This window comes from Dromiciops gliroides, chromosome 3 (assembly GCF_019393635.1).
Source record: "Dromiciops gliroides isolate mDroGli1 chromosome 3, mDroGli1.pri, whole genome shotgun sequence".
In the NCBI taxonomy this organism is placed as follows: Eukaryota; Metazoa; Chordata; class Mammalia; order Microbiotheria; family Microbiotheriidae; genus Dromiciops; species Dromiciops gliroides.
In genome coordinates this window covers 475,459,234-475,483,723 of record NC_057863.1, presented here as the reverse complement: position 1 = coordinate 475,483,723, position 24,490 = coordinate 475,459,234, and the positions used below count along the sequence as shown (strand labels likewise).

Sequence of the window (24,490 nt, the reverse complement as noted above, 5' to 3'; positions counted from 1 at the left end):
AATGTTACAAAACTTGAAAGATAAGATGACATATAAACTACATATATAAACTACACTTTATTTGCTAAAACAACGAACTCTCCTTTATACAAACAGCCAAGATTATCTTAAAACCTTATTTTTTAAAAAACACTTATCCTCAAACATTTGACAGTTACTAACTGTGTGACCCTGTTGCCCCGAAAAAAACCACTTATCTTAGTATGTCTCTTTTGTGGAATACTCTCAAAATCTAACTACAAAGAAGTCTTCTTGTCACATTAAACTTTTTAATCACTAAAAAGCAGCAAAGATTCTTTTGTCTTATTAGCATCATTTGGAGAGCCAGGGAATTGGGTCTCTCTCATTTAAGAGGAAAACCCCATGACACCTGTGAGGCTTCTAAAATGCAATCTCAATTTGAGACTTTCCCTACTTCCATCATCTCATAGAAATATTAGAGGTCTCTCTGTTGGGATATGGAAAATAGTGGTAAAGAAAAGCAGCACAAAAAGTCTTCTGGGGGCAGCTAGGTGGCACAGTGGATAGAGCACTGGCCCTGGATTCAGGAGGACATGAGTTCATATCCAGCCTCAGACACTTGACACAACTAGCTGTGTGACCCTGGGCAAGTCACTTAACCCCAATTGCCTCACCCAAAAAAAAAAAGTCTGATATCCTTCTGCCTCCTGGGGAGTCAATATGAAAATGGAGAAAATAATAATAAACAAGTTGGGGGGTTAGTAAATGGAGGAGTATGTCTCTGTCTGCACAGCACACTAAAAATCATGGTTACCTTTTCTACATATACACACAGTGCCATACAATGTCACCTGTCACTTTGAGGTCACCAAGATTCTTTCTGCTTAACCACATAACACAAGATAGGCAAACACCAGAGTCACTTCTTTCTCCCAAGATGTAAATGCCCCATCTGCACCTAGTGTGGCCTCTTTTCTTTTTCTTTCATAGCTGTTGAATATGTCCAGAGAACTGAGTGACTTAAAGAAAAACCTGAAGGATGCAACAGCTGCCATTGCAATGGATCCTCTCTATATAGAGTCAGCCTGGCCTGAGCCTACATTCAGTTCTACAGAAGCAGCCATCCAATCCATGCTGGAATGTCTGAAGAACAATGAACTTGGCAAAGCATTACGGCAAATCAGGGAATGCAGGTACGTCTGACCACACGTGTGATCATTTGTAGGACATGCATGCAGTTGTTGGGTGCTCCAAAGGGAATACTGAGGCATTTCACGATTTGCTATGGGGAACGTTACCGTTGCCCTGCCAAAAACAGACCCATTTTGTGGAAGCAGAATCTGGGACCCCAGGCAGGCTGCAGGGGAAAGCACAGAGTGCAGGATTTGGAGTCAAGAAGACCTGTATTCAGATCCCACCTCAGACACTTTAACTGTTTTATCCTGGGCAAATCACTTAACCTTGTTGGGCCCAAGTTTCTTCATCTGTAAACTGAGAGAGTTTACTCAGTGTCTGCTAAGGCCCCTTCCAGCTCTAAATCTCGGAGTCTCTGCAGGGCAGTGTATTGCTTAGGATCACACAGTTCAGAGGTGGCCCAATCACTTCTCAAACCCAACCCCAGTTCTCTTACTACTAAGTCTCACCGTTAGCCAGAAAAAAGAGAGTAGGAGAGGGAAGAAAAATAAACAGACCTTGATCTGTGTATTGATGATCTGTTGCCAAAAACATGAACGAATGCATACTTTGAATCAAGCCCTCCCAACTTTGTAACCAACGCTGAAGAAACCCATATTGTACATCTCTTATTGCAGGAGTTTATGGCCCAATGACATCTTTGGGAGCAGCTCCGATGACGAGGTCCAGACACTACTGAACATTTACTTCCGACATCAAACACTGGGACAGACTGGTACTTATGCACTAGTGGGATCCAATCAGAGCCTCACAGAAATCTGCACCAAGCTGATGGAACTCAACATAGAGATCCGGGACATGATCCGCAGGGCCCAGAGCTACCGAGTCCTCACAACTTTTCTCCCAGACTCCAGTGTTTCAGGCACAAGTCTCTGACAGGAGTCCTCCGTCCTCCATTGGTTCCAAGTTGGGAGTGCTGCCATGCTGGAGTGATGTCATCCAGTGTCTTTTCGGTCTTCAGAAGACTTGGTCGGGCTGTCCTCCCTCTTGTTACCTGTAGGACTTTTTCTACAGAGAGGTGGGCGGAACTTCCAATGTGTAGCAATACTGTCAGAACAAAGGTAGCCTAGAACACGCCGGACAGTCTCAAATCTCTGTGCCATGTTGCACAAACAAGTTAGCATTTCACTGAGCAACCACAACTCACTACTGAAGAGGTGACTTCCATTGCATACCAAAGCCGACAACACTGAACAATACCTTCCTTTCTAGAAACTTGTTTTAGATTGGCAAAAGTGCAATGTTCCCTTCACTGGTTTTTTTTTTTTTTTTTGTATCCTAAAACTTGTATATTATTTCCCTATGTTTTTCTTCTTTTCCTTTTCTGGGGGGGGGGGGGGAGGGAGTGAAAAGGGGGCAGGCAGAATGAAGCTGGCCACTGGAAACTGTGAGACGGTTGGTCAAAAGCTGAGCGCCTGTGTATATGAAAACAAACTGTAAATGGACTACAATTTAACGTACACTGTAATTTGAATACGATTACTGTATCTAAAATGAGCTGCTATGAAGTACATTTCTTAAATGTTGCTAGGCTACTGTCTCTGAAGGTACTGGATTGCTTTGCCAGAGGTCTGTTATTAGGACCCAAGTACCAGAAATGGTATAGGTAGATTTTTTTTTTAAGGATCTTGGCTGCTTTTTCCTAGAGGGTTGCTTTTATTAACATATTTATACTACCAAAAAAAAAAAAAGATGGTTGTTAATTTGAATTAACTTTGCCATTTTGTAGAACAAAGTTAAATACATCCACAATAACAATCTAAATCCTCTAACCTGTCACGCATGCATATTTTAATTTAATGTCCACTTGGATAACAAAAAATAGAACTATCAAGGTGAAGTGCAAGTCCTCACTTTAAGTTTCTTAGATGATATTTTATTTGTAATATATATATATATATAAACCCATTCTTATAAAGTTCCTCCCTCACACTTAATGCTGTCAAGTGTTAAAATGTGGGTGTGTAAACCTGTTGCACATCAGAAACACTTCTATTCAGATGTGATTTATGTAACTTATTCACTCTGTAAATACACTTGCAGGTTTTGTGAAGTAACTCGGGTTGATATTTTGTTCAGTATGTCCGTTGAACTAAAAGATAAAAAGGCACATGATGGCAGTGCATTTTACTGCTGATTCATGAAGATGTTTGTCTTTGACCTGAGTTTATCCTCCTGCCTGAGGTTATGGTGAGCCAGCTTGTTTCAGAAACAAAACCACAAATACTGGATCTTCTATCAAGTGCTAGCTCTGTATTCACTCTAAGGAAAAGCAAAATTGTCAAAGTAAATTTGAAATCATTTCAATTTAACAATAAGCCTTAGAAACTCATTAGGGTGCAAACCAGAAATGAGGAAAACAGTTTCTAGAACAGGAGCCAACAAACTACTGCCCCAAATGCAACCTGCGCCTGCTTTTGTATGGACCCCAGTTAAGAATGGCTTTTATATTTTTTAAATAGAGTTTCAATTTATTTTAGAAATGTAAAAACTGGGGGCAGCTAGGTGGCACAATAGATAAAGCACTTGCCCTGGCTTTAGGAGAATCTGAGTTCAAATATGACCTCAGACACTTGATACTTAGTAGCTTTGTGACCCTGGGCAAGTCACTTAACCCTCACTGCCCCCCCCCCTGCTACACACACACCCCAAACAAACAAACAAAATGTAAAAACCATCCTTAGCTTATAGGCAGCAAGCCAGACTTGGCCCTTAGGTATTAGTTTGCCAACCCCTATTCTAGACATCAGATTTTCAATTTTCTAATCCAGGTAAGTGTAGATTAATCTACCCTTGGTAGAGGAGGAAAGAAGAACAGGAAGGACTTGGCATAGAAGACCTCTAGTGATTTTTTTTTTTTGGTGAGGCAATTGGGGTCAAGTGACTTGCCCAGGGTCACACAGCTAGTAAGTGTTAAGTGTCTGAGGCCAGATTTGAACTCAGGTACTCCTGACTCCAGGGCTGGTGCTCTATCCACTGCACCACCTAGATGCCCCGTGATTTTTTTTTCTCTAGAATATGAGATGATTTTCTTGTTACTTGGCCTCCCTAATTATGTCTAGTCTTGACGATATTAAAATTGTACTGCAAAGCTCCACTCTGATGCCTCATGCTGGCATGGAGGATTCGACCCTGGATTCTTAATGATTATGCCAGGGGGTGGCTAGGTGGCGCAGTGGATAAGCACCGGCTCTGGATTCAGGAGTACCTGAGTTCAAATCCGGCCTCAGACACTTGACAATTACTAGCTGTGTGACCCTGGGCAAGTCACTTAACCCCCATTGCCCCGCAAAAAAAAAAATGATTATGCCAGCAGAGTGGTAAAAAAAAACCAATATCCCTTATGCCCATGGGATAATATTTCTGTCACTTTGAGACTATTCCCCTGAGGCATCTTAATGAGTGGACCTTATGTACAAAGTATGAACAGAAAGGGAAAGGGATGATCGGGTTCCTCCAGGACATATTACTCACTTTCCCTTGGCAAACTAGCATAGAACTACAGGCTTTCCTCTAGTAGAAAATACTCTACTGTACCTTAGAGTCTAGAGTCTAATAGAACTCTGAGGTACAATAGAAAACACTGAGAAAAGTTAAAGCTTTTGGCTTTGCAGGTAGCCTGAATTATCTCCATGATAACTTCCATAATCAGAATTGCAAGTCATCCCTACTCTACAATCTAGGAGGGTAGATAAAATAACAACAACAATAACAACAGTAAGACAGTATTAAAGTGCCAAAATATATAATATACAGTAATTGCTATAGGAGTCCATCAGGGAAGAAAAAAAACAGTGAAGACTGGTGTAGTCAGGTATGGTTTCATAAAATAATGAGATTTGAGATGAGCCTTGAAAGATGGGTTGCAATGGAAATGATAAGACTAGAGGCAACAGAGGTAATAATAAACATGACCTCAAAGGAGTATACAAGATATATCTGATTGGGGATGGGGGGAAAGGAAATGAGGGGATAGAGAGCCACTGAACATTTATGAAGTACCTTCCATATGCCAGACACTGTGCTAAATGCTAGCGCTACAAATATGAAAAAAGAATGACAGTTCTGCACTCAAGTAGCTTACAGTCTAATGGGGAAAAGGCAACACACAAAAGAAAGCTAGAGGGAGGAGTGGGGAGGAGGGGAGAGAGAGAGGTATTGGCATGGGGCATGATGGAGAAGTCCAAAGGAGTGCAGTCTATGCGAAATGAAATGTACTGAGGGATCACTAATATGCCTATCTCACTAAGAGATAGGTAGGCAGAAGGGGGTGGGAAGCATTTGTTAAGCACCTACTATATGACTGGCACTGTGCTAAGGACTTTACAAATATCTCATTGATCCTCACAACAAGCCTGGGAGGTAAGTGCTATTATTATCATCCTCATTTTACAGTTGAAGAAATTGGGGCCAACAGGTTAAATGACTTATCCAGGGTCACAAAACTAATAAGTGAGATAGTATTTGAAGGAGACAGATTTTTTTGTTTGTTTTTGGTAGGGCAATGTGGGTTAAGTGACTTGCCCAGGGTCACACAGCTAGTAAGTATCAAGTGTGAGGTAGTATTTGAATTCAGGTCTTCTGGCCTCCAGGCCCACTATGCTACCTAACTGCCTCTTAAGCCCAAATTCTTAGCCTCTAGAAGCTAGGGTTCTTTATACTCTGCCATGCTGTTTCCAATTGAGTTCAAAGCTTAGAATGGTAGATTTGGGGATCATGAGCATAGAGCTGATAATTAAAGGTACTAAGAATAGTTTAACTCTAGCAGAAAGATAGGGCAGAGGGCCGAGGAGAGCTGAGAGGAACATTTAGAAAAGAAGAAATCCATGTCACTACTGAAGCCAACAAACAAGCAAGACCTAAGTCAGCAAAAAATCTCATCTGCCTCCTAGGGACAGGTATTGTATTTGGGGGGCATTGGATTCTATCGTTTCTCTTCTGTTCAATTTCTCACCTCCAGAAAGATAAGGCAAAATTTAAGAGGCTTGAGGATTCACCCACTGAGATGCTACAAGGCACCCTCAGAGGCAAGGTCTCCACAAGAGAATTAAGAGCAGAGAATTCAGAGTTCCTTATACATTTCAACAGGGAAATTACCTTGGTGGGGACTTGATTAGAGATAAAATATAACTGAGTGTGCGTGTGTGTGTGTGTGCGTGCGTGTGTGTGTGTGTGCGTGTGTGTGCGTGTGTGTGCGTGTGTGAGTGAGAGAGAGAGAGAGAAAATGAAAATTTGATTTGTTTTTTTCTCCATTCAGATAATTTTTAGGATAGACAGGCATCATTAACAGGATTTGTGTTTGACTGCTTCTTCCCTATCCAAAAATCATAAAACTTTGCTAGGCTTCTACTTGTGGAACTATTAACCTGAGATCCATTTACTAGGATGCCTAATTAGGACTCAATCTGAAATATTTGGTATTGATTATCCGAGTCCACTTTGATGTCATGCCAACTGTATGCTAACCTTCAATCTCACAGCTGAAGAAAAACTAGAGCATCAAGAGATTAGAGCACAAGGTGGATCAATACCATGACCAACAGGACCTCATCTATCAACAGCCATTGCCACTCATGAGCCACCATGGTCCTCGATTTAGTTTCACCTGTCCCTCAAGGGAATGGTAAATTGCTCCATTAAAAAGACTAACTGGGACAGCTAGGTGGTGAAGTGGATAGAGTACTGGCCCTGGATTCAGGAGTTCCTGAGTTCAAATCAGGCCTCAGATACTTAACACTTACTAGCTGTGTGACCCTGGGCAAGTCATTTAACCCCAATTGCCCCACCAAAAAAAAAACAAACAAATAAAAAGCCTAATTAATGTTGTTGTGTTGTGCCTAAAGCAAATTAAGCCCTACAGAAAAGAAACCTTAGATTCAGGATTGAGATGCTTCAAGAGATGCTAAACAGCATCTTAAAGTTTAACCATACTAATTGATACTAGTTTGTGAAAGCAGAGGCCAATATTATTCTATTGAAAATCTGATACATCTTTAGAATCAAAGGGTGGGAAGGTTTACCTCTGTAAGCACATTCTTCCACTTAGATTTAGAGCTGGCTTATCTGCGTTTTTAGCCAGATGACCCAAAGCCATCTTTTGCAAGAGGTAAGTACAATATCCCCCTTGCAGAAACTAGAATTGTACACATACAATAAATAAAAAGGTAGCCTACATGTTCATTTTTCTATTTCAGCCTGCTTATGTGTAGAGGCTTTTCTATTCTAAATCTGTTTTAACTGACCATAAGAAGGTGAGTGACTAAACATTACTGTAGTCTACTCAGCTATATCCGGAAATCCCTCATCTCTTTTTCTAACAGGTATTTCCCTACCTGCTCTTACCACAACTCTGTCCTAAAATTTGCCTTCCATTAGTCAACCTTCCACTAACAGGACAAAAAGTATAAACCCCCATAGTATACCAAATTACTAGGAGATTTGTTCCTTGCCTTAATGGGGTCCCCGCCCAATCAATGAAAGCTCTCAACACCATCATGGATATAAAATAACATTGCCCACAACCCTCTACCTCACTGAATATATCTCACGATCACCACACTGAATGTGCCTTTGCCATGAATTTTACATGAGTCAGTTTTATTTTATTCTATTTACACTATTCAATTTTCATGCTACAAATATTACAAAAAGTACAAAAGCCTAATCCATTTTCCAATGCCAGGTCAAAGCCAAATGACAGAAGAATAGACAAAATGCAACAAAAGGAGCCCCAGGGGCCCAGCAGCCGCCCCACTGCTCTTCAGACAATGTACTTAAAGCTGTAAATATTATCACAGGAGAGTCTCTTGTCTTTGCAGCGGCCACAGAGCTCCTGCCGATGAGGCCTCTTTAGGTCAATGTGTCTTTTCTTCTGAGGACAGGAGCAGCGAGACTTTGAGCAAGTCTTTAAGGAAAAAGAATATTTCCTTCAGTTTAAGGAAAAAAGCTAACTAAAATGATTCCAAAGCCCCATCAGTGGAGTATCTCCCACATCTAATCACCAACTTGCTTTTATTTCCACAAGGAGTTACTGGTCAAATTGAGCCAAAAATCATATTTATTCAAGTCCCATATTTTTATGGGAAAGATATTCCATGGGAAATGAACTTTAAGTGGGAAATTTAACCTTAAGTTTTCCAGAGACACCTAATTGCCTAGTTTTGCTTTTTTAAAAACAGTGTAGGGGCAGCTAGGTGGCATAGTGGATAAAAAACACCGGCTCTGGATTCAGGAGAACCTGAGTTCAAATATGACCTCAGACACTTGACACTTACTAGCTGTGTGACCCTGGGCAAGTCACCTAACCCCAACTGCCTCACCAAAACAAAACAAAACAAAAAAAAAACCAAAACCAAAACATAGTAATAATTGCAAACCTTAAAACACCATTTATGGGGAGGAGAGAAGGGAGGGGAGGGAAAGAGAAAAATTTGAAACAAGAAATCTTATAAAAACAAATGTTGAAAACTAAAAAACTAACTAAATAAATAAAAACACCATCTAAATGCTAGCCAAGTGCTTTACAAATACTATTTCATTTAATCCTCACAACTCTAGGATGTAGGTGCTATTATTATCTTCACTGATAGGTGAGGAAATTGAGGCAGAGATCAAGTAACTTGCCCATGGTCACCCAGCTGGTAAGTGTCTTATGTTGAATTTGAACTCAGGTCTTCCTGACTTCAGACCCAATGCTCTATCCACCACCACCTAGCTGCCATGTTACCATGATTATACAGTCATGGAACACAAGAACACGATTTCAGGATTCCTATTTCACTTAACACTAATCAGACCCACAGAAATATAGGAATTATAACTAATTCTGGGCTTCACATGTTAAAAAGAAGTAGAAAACTTGGAACAGAATTTAGAGGAAAGTCACAGAGGTGAGGAAACAAACCCAAGTGCTATGATATTTAATGAAATTGAGACGATTTGAACATACTAAGACAGTCCAATATGTGAAGCACATTGCCTGGCACACAGTAAGCACCTGATAAATGTTTTTTTGGTTCATTTCAGTAGTTTACCAACAATTCTGTGCTGGATCAACCTGGTACAGAAGAAAATCGGAGGTGCTATAGAATGAGAGACTTAAGTTGACAAGTCTCCTGAGAAGTGTTCAAACATGCCAAATCACCAAAAAATTATAACATCATTTTCTCTAATTAAAATTGTTTTTAAAGAAAAAATACCTTCTAGAATGGTTTGGGCAGATTATTTTGCACATTTGAAGGGAGAGATTTCATTCTAGTCCTATGAATTTATGATTACACCGTAGCTTCTCCTGATCATTGGAAACAAAGTTCTGGCTTACCTGGCACTGGATCCCTTCCACTCGATAAGGATTAAAACTCTTTTGGCACTTGCGACAGAGTTGTTTGAAATAAACCTAAAGAGAAATATGGCATTTATATAGGTTTATATATCTCAGTTCCCCCATTCCTTTTTTATTTTTTAGCTGTATGACCCTGGAAAAGGCATTTTTTTAAATTTTAGACTTTTATTTTCCAAATTACATGTAAAAGCAAATTTTGACATCAATTAAAAAAAAACCTTTGTGTTCCAGCTTCTCTTCCTCCCTCCCCTCACACCGCCACCCCAAGAACTCAAACAATTCAACATAAATTATACATGAGTAAGTCATGGAAAACAATTCTACCTTATCTAGGTTGTGAGAGAAAACAGATAAAAACAAAACTTCAGATTAAGGAATTGTCAAAAAAAAAAGTGTTTCAGTCTATTTTCAGATACCCCCATTCTTAATCCAGGTAAAATTGCCCCAATTCTTATCTACAAAGGGCAAAAATGAGGGCAAACTTTAATTTAGTGCATTGATGTACACCTAAATCTCAAGGTCAGATTTAGACCACGAGTGGTCTGCTCAAGCTTCAGACCAATCACTTTGCCTTCTTTCCTTTTCTCCCTCCAGGAAAACACTTTTTAGATGTATTACCATTACAATGGGGCACTTCATTCTTATTGCCCCATCTGGTGGCCTAACAGTGAAAATTTCCTGATTCCCCAAGAAAGTGGTTCAGAGAGAGAGAGAGAGAGAGAAAGAGAGAGAGAGAGAGAGAGAGAGAGAGAGAGAGAGAGAGAGAGAGAGAGAGAGAGAGAGAATGTGTCAGTCCATCTGGCCTAACACAGGATCATAGATCTAGACCTGGAAGAGACTTCAGGCATCTAGTCCAACCCCCTCATTTTACAGATGAGGAAACTGAGGCTCAAGTGAGATTTAGTAATTTGCCCAAAGAAGCTTCACAAGGAGAAAGTTTCAGAGGCAGCATTTGAATCTAGATCCTCTGACTCTAGAAACCATGCCCTTTCTACTGTACCAGAGGCAGAAAAGGCAAAGAATATCAAGTTAGGCTAATGAAATTCAACATGAGACTACCCACTAGCACAGATGTGCATAGATGGATATATTATACATATACAGTATGTGTATATATGTGTATCTCTATGTATATACCTCTATTATGCTTATGTACACATGCATATACATATGTGCAGGGCCCTTCACCATCTTGATTGCCTGCACCTCCATGCTCTCCAGTTTATTAATTTCCTTCTTAAACTATGGGGTTCAAAGCTGAACACAGTATTCCAGATGCAATCTGACCATGGTAGAGTGCAGAGGGATGTTTTTTGTAGTCTAGGCCAGTAGTTTCATTTAGTGTAGGGAATTCCTCTAGAGGACTTTCCTCAAGATGAATCCCCTCCACAGATGCTGGTCAGCAGCTCTTCTGATGACTTTGAGAGTTGCCTGAGACACTGAGAGAAATTAACTGACTTGCCCATGACCACACAGCCATCATAGGTCAGAGATAGGACTTGCACTCAGTCTACCTGATTCTGAAGCAAATTCTTTATCCATTATCTTTATCCCCTAGTCCATGTTACCTCTCAGGCAAAGGCATTACTTCACTTCCATATTCCTGGAGAATGTGCCAGTATGTGCAGCCCAACATTGCATTGGTTTTTGTTTTGGGCTGCTACATCACAGTGCTGACTAGTATTGAGCTTACAATCCTTTCAAACACATAAATCTTTTGGGGACAAATTACAATCCAGTCATGCCTCCCTTATCCTGTACTGGGGTAGCTGATTTAAAAAAAAAATCTAACTGTAAAACTTTACAACTATTCCTGTTAAATTTTCTCTCCCGAGTTCAGCCCAACTTTCTAGCCTGTCTCTGGACCAAGAGTAGGCTTGATCTTTCCTTAGCATATTAAGTAACATTTAAAGTGGCAACACAAGAAAATACCTAGTTCCTGGCTCTTAGAGCAATTCTATGTGGATGGAGAGTCAAGATAATAACCTTGTATGCATTTCTCCCTTCTAACCCATGAGGTCAATCCTCCAAGAAATATTTTCCTCTTAAGAGCTAGAAGAAAAATGTTTCTTCTAGTTATTTGTCACTTACCTTATTACTTCCAGAAATACACCAAACATAAGCACTCTCCCACCTGGTCTTGCAGTCTTTACAGTGAAAGTAGCCATATTTCTGTTCTAAAAACTGCAATGAGGGAAAAAAAGAAAAGAAGAAAAGCTCATGACTACCTTAAAGATATAGTTATTCCCTTCAGTTTCTTTAAAATCTTGCAAAAATTGAGGAATAAGCCAACAGGAAAAAAAATTCTCTCAAACTTTTATCATTAGGCTCGACTGCTCCTGGACATTGGGATTCTCTGGAGTTTGGAAAGATGCCTCGGATTCTTTTAAGAACTCTATGCATCAGTGGCAAGTCACTTTACCACACAAGCCTCAGTTTCCTTATCTGTAACTGAGTGAGGTTGACCTAAATGATCTCTAAAGGGGCTTTCTTAGTTCTGGCATTCTATATTTCTATAAGCATTATACATTATCTGAACATCAAAGAATTTCAGAGCCAGAAGGGATCTCGGAGGTTATTTGATATAACCCAGAACAGAAAAATCATCCCTTCTCCAAAATCCCTTAACAAAACCCCAGCCTCTGTTCAAAGATCTCCAGTGACTAAGGAGCTCAGTACTTTGCCAAAGAAGCCCACCATTCCTGTTTGGGACAGCCAAAATTGTTAGAAGTCTGTCTTTACAGAGAGAACAAAAATCTGCCTCTCTGCAATTTCCACTCGTTGGACCTAGGTTTGTCCTCTGTGGTCAAGAGGAAAAAGTTTCATACCTCTGCCATATGACAATCCTTCAAATATTTCAAGGTGATTCTCATTCTCTCTCCCAGTATTCTCTGCTACAAGCTAAACAAACGCTCATTTCCTTCAGTCATTCTAAGTTTCTCATCATTCTCTTTTTTTTCTGGGGGGGTGGGGGCGGGGTTGCGGGGCAATGAGGGTTAAGTGACTTGCCCAGGGTCACACAGCTACTAAGTGTCAAGTGTCTGAGGCCGGATTTGAACTCAGGTCCTCCTGAATCCAGGGCCTGTGCTTTATCCACTGTGCCACCCAGCTGCCCCCAGTTTCTCATCATTCTCATTCTAGTTGCCCTTCTTTGGACAGACTTTGCCTTGTCATATCTCTCCTAAAATGAACCAGCTATAACAGGATGCTGAACTCCAGAGATGATCTGACCAGGATAGCCCACAAGGGGACCATCATTTCCAGTTGTTCTGCACATTGCATTTCTCCTGTAATGTCCTAATCCATTGCCTTGCCAGTCTGGAGCTGGTTGTTAAAGTTTCTTTTTAAAAAAAGGTTTAATGAAATAAATAAAAATCCATTTCCCAATTTCATTTTTAAATGTTTAACATTTATTGTTAAAAATTTTAAATTCCAAATTCTCTCCCTCCCTGACCCTCCCCCTCCCCCAACCCTTGTGAAAGCAAGCAATATAATATCTATTATATATGTGAATTCATGCAAAATCTACTTCCATACTAACCATGTTGCAAAAGAAAACATACACACACACAAAGAAAAAAAATAAAGTTTTAAAAAGTATGCTTCAGAAGCAGCTAGGTGGTGCAGTGGATCGAGCACCGGCCCTGGATTCAGGAGGACCCGAGTTCAAATCAGGTCTCAGATACTTAACACTTACTGGCTGTGTGACCCTGGGCAAGTCACTTAACCCTCATTGCCTCACCACAAAAAAACAAAACAAACAAACAAAAAAGTATGCTTCAGACTTACTATGAAAAATGCAATCCATCTCCAGAGAAAGAACTAATGGAGTCTCAATACAGATTGAAGCATAATTTTTTTTGTTTATTTTTCTTGAGTTTCTTTGTTTTCTTTCACAACCTAATATGGAAATGTTTTCCATGACTACACATGTATAATTTATATTGAGGGGGCGGCTAGGTGGAAAAGTGGATAAAGCACCAGCCCTGGATTCAGGAGTACCAGAGTTCAAATCTGGCCTCAGACACTTGACACTTACTAGCTGTGTGACCCTGGGCAAGTCATTTAACCCCCATTGCTCCACCCCCCCAAAAACCAAAAAACATTGGATTGCTTGCCTTTTTAAGAGGGGGGAGGAAGGAAGAGAATTTGGAGCACAAAGCTTTAAAAATGGACATTAAAAATTGTTTTTACATGTAATTGGGGAAAAATAAAATGCTAAATAAATGAAAATTTATTTTTAATTTTTTTAAAAATGTGCTTCAAAAAATAAAATAAAACAAAAAATAAAGTATGCTTCAGTCTGCACTCAGAGTTCATTGGTTTTCTCTGGAGGTGGATAGAATTTTTCATCATTGATCCTTTGGAATTGTCTTGGATCATTGTCTTGATCAAAGTAGCCAAGTCTCCCACAGTTGATCATTCTTATGATATTGCTGTTAGTGTATACAATGTTTTCTTAGTATTCCATTACTGATTTTAAATTTTCAATGTGAGTATTTACGCCTCAAAAATTGGCAAATGCTAGTCATTTGCAAAATCAGTAACACTGCTAGGTGAGAAGAAGGCACTTCTGAACCATATAACTATCAACTAGAAACATTTTTGGGGTCCAGATATTCAAACTATGCAGTAAAGTACTCTCGGTCATCACTAATAGTAACTGGGTTTCAAGGATTAGACTGGTTATCCCTTGTGCTATAGCTGCCATATTTAAAAGTGTAGGATAGTCACACTATTACTTTTACAATGTGGAGACAGGACTCAAGATGTATGGGGGGGGGGGAATGAAACATAAGAGATTTCCCTAAAATGTAACATCTTATCTAGCAGAAGCAAACATTTCACACACAATCACCAAGGGCTTTTCCAGAGGAATGGGCTCAGCCCTTAAGCTGTCACAAAGCTATTGGGCACTGGAACCACGCAAGATGAAACTTTCCTTAGTATGCCAGGGACCTATCCACATAAACATTTAAAGCCAAAGGCTAACCTGAACTTGAAACTAGTCTTACAAGATCATAATAGAATAGATTTAAAAATTAAAAGTACCTTGACATGTAATATACACACACACACACACACACACACACACTCTACAGGGAAGGAAACTGAGGCCCAGAGAGTTGAAGTGATTTGCTGTCATTCTCCTGAGAGAAGAGCTTCTTTCTATAATAGAATGCACTAAATCATTTTAAAATGCACATTATCCTCTCTTTTCTTCCCTTACACAAAAGAAAAATAAGTTTGCTCACAGTTTTTCACAGACCATTAGAAATCACACAAGAACATAGCTGGTGGGGGCAGCTAGGGGGTGCAGTGGATAAAGCACTGGCCCTGAGTTCAAATCTGGCCTTAGACACTTGACACTTACTAGCTATGTGACCCTGGACAAGTCACTTAACCCTCATTGCCCTGCAAGAGAGAGAGAGAGAGAGAGAGAGAGAGAGAGAGAGAGAGAGAGAGAGAATGTAGCTGGTAGAATCAGTGGCAAAGAACAATGGGGGGGGAGGCAGGGCGCGGCCAGGAAATAGCAAAGGTGGGACTCACCTGGAAAGTGGGCTTCTTGGGAAGAGTGGTTCCCTCCTTCTGATGTTCTACCTCTCCATCTTGGGTGTCTTGCTCCAGGGAGGCAGTCAATTCAACCCCCTCCTCCTGAGGCTGCTCTTCCACCTGTGGTGGCTGTTCCTCTGCCTCCCTGGTCCCTTCAGGCTCTGGTGAAAAGGGTTTCTGAGGTCCAGACACCCCGACCTCTGAGGACACCTTCCCTTTCCCCTGGCCTTCTTGTTTGCTCAGGCGGATCAGGAGCCCCCGACCCAACACTGGAGAATAGAAGCCCCGTGTGGAGAGGCCAGCGGGGCTGCTACCTTCCACGGGGGAGCTGCTGTGTAGGGTCCGAGGCCCTAGGGAGCATTGGATGAACTTATCTGCCCGAGGGCTCACCTGCACCCCTACGTCTTTGGTGTTTGCTTTGCACAGCCGCAGGCTCATGTTGGGGTTCACCTGAGATAGAATGGCTTTGAGCTGTGCCCTCTTGTAACTGTCCAAATAGTCACCAGGGTTGGCTGGCACCTGCCCCGGGCCCACAAGGAAAGTGGGAGGCCCAGGCTGCTTCTGCCTGGGGAGGCCAGGTCTCCCCATGGCCAGTGGGTTTCCATACCCCTGATACAAGCTATAGGGGAAACAAACAAATCGCTCCATGCCCCCACTCCCACCCTGGGCAATGCATCCAAAGTCCAGAGCTATTTTTCTTTCGTTTTCAGCGCTTCCACACCTCCTACCACATCCAAACCTTCCTTCTCCTAATCAGGGCTCCTCCATCTACCACCAGCTTCTCCATTTATCTCCAGATTATGGCAGGAGCTGCTGCCTATTACCCCTGATTGAAACAGGAAACTCAGAAATGTTAATTGCCACCTGGTTCTCCACCACTCAATGCCATTCATCCTTCCAGACTAACCCAGATTTGACTTCCATCACCATCTTGCCCCACCCCATTCCCTTAAGTTCCCCACTTCATTGCATTCTTCCAGGCTCAAACATTGCTGTCTCTCTTATCTTACACCACCAGACCTATGGATTAGGATAACTATATCATAGTATAACTTGCCTTTATCTTTTAGTCATTCCAAAATTCTTCTTTTTGTTAGCACAAATTTGTATCCATGAGCTGCAAGGACACAGCTGTATCTGTACTGAGACTTGATACATAATCCATACCATGTATACAAGTACATAAACTTACTTAATAACAAACAGTTGTCCAATTCAACAAGTATTGACTAAGTATCCACTGTTGCTTAGCACAATTCCTTGGAAGGGGAGGGCGATAGATGTAAGGAAATTATTTGTCTTCAGAAGATGAGACATATAGGCAGCTAGGTAGCAATACCTATGACACTAGGCTTAAAGGCACCAGCTGTGTGACTGAGCAAATCATTTAACTTCTCTCAATCTCAGTTTCCTAATCTGTAAAATGGGGTAAAAACACCTATCTCCCAGGGCTGTAATGAGTATCCAATGAGATAGTATGCAAAGTGCTTTGTATGCCTTAAAACCCTGTATAGCTATTTATTAGCTGTTGTTATAATTAACTTAGAAAGACTCATATATATAAAATAACTAAATAACCCTACTTGGGTTCAAAGATCCATTATCATTATCATTATCTCAGTGATGTGGATACTACCTCAGGCCAGTCAGTCAACAAACATTTATTAAGCACAAACTATATGTCAAGTGCTGGGCTAAGTACTATGAATATGACAAAGGCAAAACCTTCCAAAAACCACAGTTCTTGCTCTCGAAGACTTCAAAGTCTAGTGAAGGACACAACATATGAAGAATTATGTACAAACAAAATATATACAGGATAAATTGAGGATAGTCTCGGAAGGAAGGCACTAAGATTAATAAGGAGGTCTAGAAAAGACTCCACTTCTTGCAGAAGGTGAAACTCTAGTTGAGACTTGAAGGAAGCCAGGGAGGCCAGGAGGCAGAGGTAAGGAGGGCAAGTGCTCCAGGCTTGGGAGACAGCCAGTGTCTATCATCTTAAAAAGCATTTCCTCGGTGACTCTATAAATGGTCTTTGATAGTTGTTATGGCCAAAAAAATTCATCATTCTATGATCAATCTGGTGATGAGCTTTTCCAAATTCAGCTAAGCTGATCCTTAAGAGACAGCCATGCCATTTGCTGCCAGCCCAGTACTTTCAAATTTGTTAGGATCTGCCAAAACTGGACTCCATTGGCCTGGACTTGTAGGCAATGGGTTCTTCAAGAACTCCTCCATGCCAGTGCCAGGACAAAGTAGGACTCTGATTACAAGACAGTAAATGATCAATTGCTTATTGTAGGTAAGGGTAAGGACATATAATATATTTCCTCCTCTTCATCCCACTCAGCCCAACATTTGTTAAATACCTATCTCTGTACTAGAACTAGAGAAGACAGAGGTCGGATGGTCCCTATCATAATGGAGGCCACCATCTGTTAGGGAAATATGACACACTTCAAATAACAGTGATGCAAAATGTTATGTAGTAAGTATACAAGAGAGGTTCAACTAGGGATGTCTGGGAGAGAAAAGGTGATTACTAAAATTGTGGGCATCAGTTATCCTGCTTCTTCCCTATGATAAAGGGAGAAAGAAGAAGGGTCACAGAAGAAGGAGGATAGGGTTAGAGAGGGATTCATTATAAGTAAAACAAACCTTAACCACAACAGGTAGATCAAGAAAAGAGAAAAAAGGAAGGAAGGAGGGAGGGAGGGAGGAAAGTAGGGAGGAAGGGAAGAAGAGAACATAACAATTGCTGTCTGGGTGAGGGAAAGAGAAAAAGGGCAGGGGAGCAGGAGTCATCAAGCAAAGATTGATAGTGAGGAGCACACTCCATTCTTACCACTGTTTTCTTTGTAAAGAGGAGATGAGAAGCAAAAAGAGAAAAGCTTGTAAGAGAATGGGGTGAAGGGAAATATATGATTAACAATCATAAGTGTGAATGTTATTTGGATGAACCCACCATAAAAGAAAAGAGAATAAGAGAATGAATTAGAAAACACAATACATGGTCAATACAATACCAGCACTTTATTAAAAAATTATTGGCTGGGGGCGGCTAGGTGGCGCAGTGGATAAAGTGCTGGCCCTGGATTCAGGAGTACCTGAGTTCAAATCCGGCCTCAGACACTTGACACTTACTAGCTGTGTGACCCTGGGCAAGTCACTTAACCCCCATTGCCCCGCAAAAAAAAAAAAAAAATTATTGGCTGAGTGAGAGACTTGAGACATCATGGTAGTGGCAGAGGACTTCAGAAGTGGAAGCTAGGGATTGTCAGGTTATAGGAACTCTGTTCTCAATCTTTCTCTTTATTTTACTATCTTTCAATAAACCCTTAAAAACCTAAACTCGGTTATCAGTGATTTTAGTCAGTTTCCCCCAAAAACTGGGGGGACAGACTAGAGCCTACATTTAGAAATTTAAATTACACACCCTGCAAGGTAGTTACTGTTATCATCCTCATTTTACAGTTGAAAAAATCCAAAGCAAACAGAAGTTTAATGACTTGCCCAGGCAGGATCACATGGATAGTAAGTGTCAGATGGTAGCTAGGTAGCGCAGTGGATAAAGCACTTGCCCTGTATTCAGGAGGACCTGAGTTCAAATCCAGCTTCAGACACTTGATACACTTATTAGCTGCATAACTCTGGGCAAGTCACTTAACCCTCATTGCCCCGCAAAAAAAAAGAAGGGAAGGAAGGAAGGAAGGAAGGAAGTGAGTGGGTAGGGGAATTCGCCCACCAATTCAATACTTGGGACTCAGGAAGAAAGGAAGCCAAAGCATATAGACTAATTTATTCTTTTGAAAGAAGGTGCCCATGCCACCAGGACATGTGACACACCAAAGCAATAAGTCAAGCAATTTTTATACTTTTTTGCAAACAAGCACAGGATGTGATAATGAAGCTGAGACCAGATGGTGTGTGACACATTTTTCTTTCTCAGAGCAGAATCCCCTTGACCCTAGGGTCCCAACAGTGGGGTATTCTTTTATTCTTTATTTGATTTCTTTGATTTTCCAACATAGCCGAAGATAAATTTTAAGCTTGTCATCCTTCTAAAATTAACATGACTATAAAACAATGCTGAAATACCTGAGTGACTCTTCCTGTTATTCGAGTTGAACATCTTTAGAGATAGGGGCGGGGGGGGGGGGGTGCAGCTAGGTGGTACAGTGGATAGAGCACCGGCTCTGGAGTCAGGAGGACCTGAGTTCAAATCCAGCCTCAGACACTTAACACTTACTAGCTGTGTGACCCTGGGCAAGTCACTTAACCCCAATTGCCTCACTTAAAAAAAAAAGAGAGAGATAGGGGCCGGGGGAGGGGGGGTGTCAGTGGGAACTATAAGATCTGAACATAATCCTCTCAGAAGGAAGGAAGGAAGGAAGGAAGGAAGGAAGGAAGGAAGGAAGGAAGGAAGGAAGGAAGGAAGGAAGGAAGGAAGGAAGGAAGGAAGGAAGGAAGGAAGGAAGGAAGGAAGGAAGGAAGGAAGAAAGAAAGAAAGAAAGAAAGAAAGAAAGAAAGAAAGAAAGAAAGAAAGAAAGAGGGAGGAAGAAAGAGAGAAAAAAGATAGTAAGTGTTAGAAAATGGATTTGAATGCAGGTCTTCTTGACTCCAAGTCCAGCACTCTATCCACTGAACTACCTACCTGCCACAAGAAATGGCAAAATAATGAAGCATATGAAAAGAATTATAAATTTAGGACCTTAAAAGCATCTTCTCCAGTCCCCTTGATGTAGGAGGCAAAAAAGGGGTTAACAGAAAAACCTACGGTCCAAGCTCTAATTCAGATATTAGCTCTAAAAGGGATTCAGATCCCACTTAATGGATAACTTACAAGTCAGGATGCTAAGTTCTCTTACCTACATAAATCAGTACCCATAACAGGAACAAAAAGGGGCAGATCATATAACAATGATAAAACTGACAGGCTATAGAAACTCAAACTAGGAGTAAATGATAAAGAAGATGTTTTGAAACTAGCCATGGGAATCAGAAAGAGACATGCGCAGAAAAGGCCAAATTTATCCCCAGATTCACCTTATGATGTGTAAACCCCAAAAATACCTCCACAGAAAAAGGTACCCACCTCAGGGGTTGGCTTAGGACCCCAGGAACTCCAAATTAGGTTAAGCCCACCCCTGTACCTCCCAAAGGTGGAGATTATTATAATAAGACTGATAATCAATTTATCCATACTATAAATATAACTGTCTTTCCTTTCCTTATTTGAGAAATACCTTTAAACTTTTCTGGTTCTCTCCCTGTGGTCACTTACAGTATTGCAATAAAACTTGGGAAACTGAGTCACTGAGTCTTGTAATTCTTTTGGGACAACTCACGATCAATTTGACCCTAAATTCCATCCCACATGACCCTCATTTTACAGATGAGGGAACTGAGGTCCATATGATTTGCCTATGGTCACACAGATAGTAAGTGGCAAGGCCAACATCTTGAACCCAAGTACTTGAACTATAAATCCAGCATACTTTCTCCTGTAGGACACTGCAGTCACCTTGTACTCAAAACCAAAAAAGGAATTTATATCATTCATAAAGTGAAATTTTCAATTATTATCTCATCTTTCATATTTTTGTGTTTGTTTTATAATGTGTGGCAAATACAATTGATTGAGAACTGACTGAACTCCATCTAGTTTCTGTTTCCAAGCCAATGAGTTGCCTGGGACTAACCCAACATTGTCATTCTGGCTTCTGATTATTTTGTAAAACCCTAAACTCTCTGTTCCTTGGGCTTTCTAAGGTTTCTTCCTGGACTTTAGCTTATTATGCAAGAGAACCCATCTAGTAAAACTATGAAAAAATTACTCTTCCCAAAGACAATCTCCTTGTTTTCTATGTTTTAGTACCACATGTAAATCCTGTCCCCTGTTCCCCTTTTGGGGAACTTTCTGTGCCGAATGAGAAGCAGGAACTCTTCTGTCCCAATTAAAGACCTTTGTTTTGTTATATTGATTGTTTTCATTAAATTTCAGGTTGACATGTGCATAAGTGATTAGTACAATAGTAAATTAGTACAATAGTACAATGTATAAAATTTGTAAATATATGTTGGGGATTGGTGCTCAAAAGTTTGGGGAGGGGCTTCTGTTTCTTGAGAGGGGTGTACAATCCAAAAAATTTGGAGACCTATGCCCTAACCCACTGATGTTGAGGTGGCTTGGTTGGTCCTGAAAGGAAGAGGCCAGAAGCTAATAAGACGGAACAACACCCAGCAAAAAAATCCCTTCCACATAGCAACTTTCCCCATAGTGGTTTCAATATATCTGAGATGGGCACAAGAAATTAAATGGAATTTTGGGGGAGCTTTGTGGAAGCCACAGATGACACATGAAGGCCAATAGATGACACAGAAAAAGGTTGGAAACTCATAAATGCATAAAATATATGTATAATATTGTATAATATCAATATATTTTAATCTTTTAATACCACAAATATGCCCAAATTTTGTAATAAGGCACTGTAAACACCCCATAAAAGAAAAAAAAATCAGACTTTTTCTCTGGTACAAAGGAAGGACCAAAAAAATTTAAGAGGTTTTTCAAAACTGGGTGCCCTCGACCCCTATGATATAGAAGAGATAACTGTACTGAGAAAGTGACAAGCAGAAAGCACTAGCAGAAACTGTATGGCAAGACAGGCATATGTCACACTCAGCAAGGAGCAATGGAACCATGCTCTACCTTTATAGATCCAGTAAAGTCCAGTAAGCAAAGAGTCCACCAGAAACCTTGGGGGGCCCCTCCACCAGTGATCACTATGCATGCTTGCCTTCCCACTGGTGGGGAGGAAGAGCCACAGTCTAGGAAAAAGACTAATTGTAGAGTTAGAGAACCTGGTCTCTAACCACATATGACTACTTGGTGAGATCTTAAGGAGACTGTTTAACCCTCTTGAACATCCTCTGTAAAGTAGGAGAGGATGAAGACCCTTCCAGTCTGATGATCAGATGTGATTTGATTTGGCAGGACAGCAGTAGAAATGAAAGATAGGAATAACAATAATTTTATAGAATTAAAATTCACTTTCCACCCTCTCCTTGTCTTGCCCCAGGTACCCTTTCAAACCACACCTCCCCTAACCGGTCTTCAATCTAGAATGTGATTTTTAAACTTCTACATTGTACCTGAAAGATGTGTTACTTCTATGTCCCTCTATGCCTCATTCTCCATCCCTGTAACCTTCTGGGTCAACATGTCCCTCCATGGCTACTACTTCCCTCTGTGTGTTGTTTACTTCTGTTTCAAATTGTTGTTGTTTGTTCTCCAAGACGACCATGACAGATGTCATGACTTGCACTGAATCGGGTGACTTAAGTAAGGAAGGACTGTGCATTTACCAGCCTCACTTTCTCCTCCAGAGACATCAGGAGCCAGTGGCAAGATATGTTATCAGACCACTTGGGGAAGGTCCCTGAGATTTAAGGCAATTGGGCTTTGAAATATAAACTTCTTTGAAGGCTTGCTCAGTATGCCGTGCTAACATTTAATGGAGGCTAAAATTGGTCATAGTTAACAAGAGGGGGTGCAATTCAAATTCAATAAATATTTATCAAGCATACACCAAGTGGAAAGCACAGTGCCATTAGAGGGAATAAAAAAATAAATATCCCGTCCTCCAGACGCAAAAAAAGGTTTAAGGAGCCTTCCCAAGGTGGGTTTTGAACTCAGGTTTTTCAGTATCATGCTACTGTGCCACCTGGCTTTCTTTTAAAAGTTGTTTTTTAAATAATTGGATTTAAGACGCAACGCAATCTCCCTACTCCACCACCCTGAGCAGGCAAAGCCCAGACGTCGCCCAGCGCCAAAAGGGAATGACAGCGAGCAAGCCATACCCATCCAGCCACGGCTCGAAGAACGCAGCTCCGCCTCCCCCCTGGCCCCGCCCTCCGCTCTACGTTGGCTGAGCGTCCTGGCGCACCAGAGAAGGTTGTGGGAGGAGCGAGGAGCGCGCGCTAAGGCGCAAAGCAAACACTCTCGGGCCTTTTTCGGGAGAGGCGGGGTGAAGGGTCAAGCCTATACTTGTCTCCGCCCAATCCCTCCGACTTGTCTTCCAATTGGGAGGAGGTCTGACTAGGGATGGTGGGTGGAGCCGAAGCCGCGCCGAATCTCGCTTCCGGGAGCTACGCTCTGCGTCATTGGTCACGTGCCTGCTTGGCCGATTTGGCGCGAGAACCTGAAAATTCGCTGAGATTGAGTAGAGACACGATTAGTTTTTGGAACCCAAGGTCTGGCGGCGTGTTTGCGCCTGCGTATCCCGCTTTCCCCCACTCCCAGCCTCCCTTGCCTCTGTCCTCCCCGTGCCGGTAGGTCTCGTCTTACCTAGCTGCAAGGGGTAGCAGCTTCAGAGCCGGTTAGTGCCGGCTGGAGGGAGGGGTGGGTGGTGACCAAGGTCATGGCCCGCCCCGCTTCTGCGCCTCTTCCAGTCTTTCCTACCACAGCTGACCTAAGGATTGGAACTCTGAAAGAAACGGGAATCGTATTGAACTTCCCCGGGCCTCAGTTTACCTATCCGTAAAATGGGAGGGTTGGCCCAGGGCACAGCTGCAGCTCTCTTGGGCGCTAACGTTCACTAATAACCTCGAGTTTATTTCTCCAGTCATTGTTTTTTCCCCTCCACTCCGCAGACTTTTTTTTTAAAACAGACAAGTGATACGGGGGGAAAGAAGATGGCAGCTGGATACCAGGGAAAAACAACTTTTTTTGAAGTTTTTAAGACACGGTGCAGTGAATCAGGTAGGACTTGTTATTTCATCGTACAAACCACAATAAAAAACTTTTTTCAACAGCTTACCCCCCCCCCATGGCTCTTTTCATCAATATTTATTTTCAATAAATCAGCCATACCAATAATAGCACACCCCCCCCCCTTGACTTCCTCTCTCCTTTTAAAATGTTATCCCCTTGAGGACAGGGCGTGCCTCGTTTTTATCTGTATCCATTCCCCTTAGCACTGTGTTAGTCATGCCAGCAAATAAATGTTGTTTTTGCATTCATTACTCCCGTGTAAAGTATGTTTGTAGGCCTTTAGTTTTGAGCACCTACAAAAATAAGTCTGGCAGGTTCTTTGGAGGACTCTTTAAGGCACAACTAGAAACTTTATTTACAGAACAATTTAGAGTCAATTTGTGTATTATTAGGAAATAATTAGAGATAATTTGTACATCTTTAACTGCCTGAGAAGCAACTTTAATGCACATTTATTAATTACCGTAGTGAGTGACTTGTGACTGAATTGTGCAAGTATGTCAGGCTTAAAAGAGACTAACTGATGACTGAAAATTCAGTTCAATAAACATTTTATTTAGTGCCTGTTATATGCCTGGTAATCTACTATGTGCTGTCTTCATGGCACTTGCACAACTATTAATGTCCATTATATACTGTAATAACAAATATTGTAAAACTCT

The 24,490-nt window shown here is 41.2% G+C and overlaps 3 protein-coding genes across 10 annotated transcripts in view; 2 read left to right on the top strand and 1 right to left on the bottom strand.

Annotated features, from left to right (window-relative positions):
• The window catches only part of FRY (FRY microtubule binding protein), a 570,040-nt gene extending 567,302 nt beyond the window's left edge, over positions 1–2,738 (top strand). For all 8 annotated transcript variants that reach the window (XM_043997434.1, XM_043997432.1, XM_043997428.1 and 5 more), the window contains 2 exons: positions 952–1,154; positions 1,773–2,738. In XM_043997434.1, the coding sequence (XP_043853369.1) occupies positions 952–1,154; positions 1,773–2,031 (462 nt within the window). In that variant the 3' untranslated portion in view covers positions 2,032–2,738. The remainder of the gene's footprint in view (positions 1–951; positions 1,155–1,772) is intronic.
• A 5,177-nt stretch (positions 2,739–7,915) lies between these two features.
• ZAR1L (zygote arrest 1 like) lies at positions 7,916–15,700 on the bottom strand. Its single transcript, XM_043997530.1, has 4 exons — positions 15,047–15,700; positions 11,588–11,680; positions 9,476–9,550; positions 7,916–8,059 (listed from the first exon to the last, which is right to left on the bottom strand). Exons 1-4 carry the CDS (start codon positions 15,695–15,697, stop codon positions 7,916–7,918), a joined length of 963 nt encoding a protein of 320 aa, XP_043853465.1. The 5' UTR covers positions 15,698–15,700.
• An 8,049-nt stretch (positions 15,701–23,749) lies between these two features.
• The window catches only part of BRCA2 (BRCA2 DNA repair associated), a 77,157-nt gene continuing 76,416 nt past the window's right edge, over positions 23,750–24,490 (top strand). Inside the window, exon 1 of the mRNA XM_043996380.1 lies at positions 23,750–23,816. Coding sequence (XP_043852315.1) covers positions 23,750–23,816 — 67 coding nt within the window. The remainder of the gene's footprint in view (positions 23,817–24,490) is intronic.

What these genes read in the sequence shown, in the direction of transcription:
- ZAR1L (XM_043997530.1), bottom strand. Translation starts at nt 15,697, where the DNA reads ATGGAGCGATTTGTTTGTTTCCCCTATAGCTTGTATCAGGGGTATGGA. An exon ending in CCAAGAAGCCCACTTTCCAG is followed by an intron (nt 11,681 to 15,046) that starts GTGAGTCCCACC and finishes CCCTCATTGCAG; the next exon opens with TTTTTAGAACAGAAATATGG. An exon ending in GTATTTCTGGAAGTAATAAG is followed by an intron (nt 9,551 to 11,587) that starts GTAAGTGACAAA and finishes ATTTCTCTTTAG; the next exon opens with GTTTATTTCAAACAACTCTG.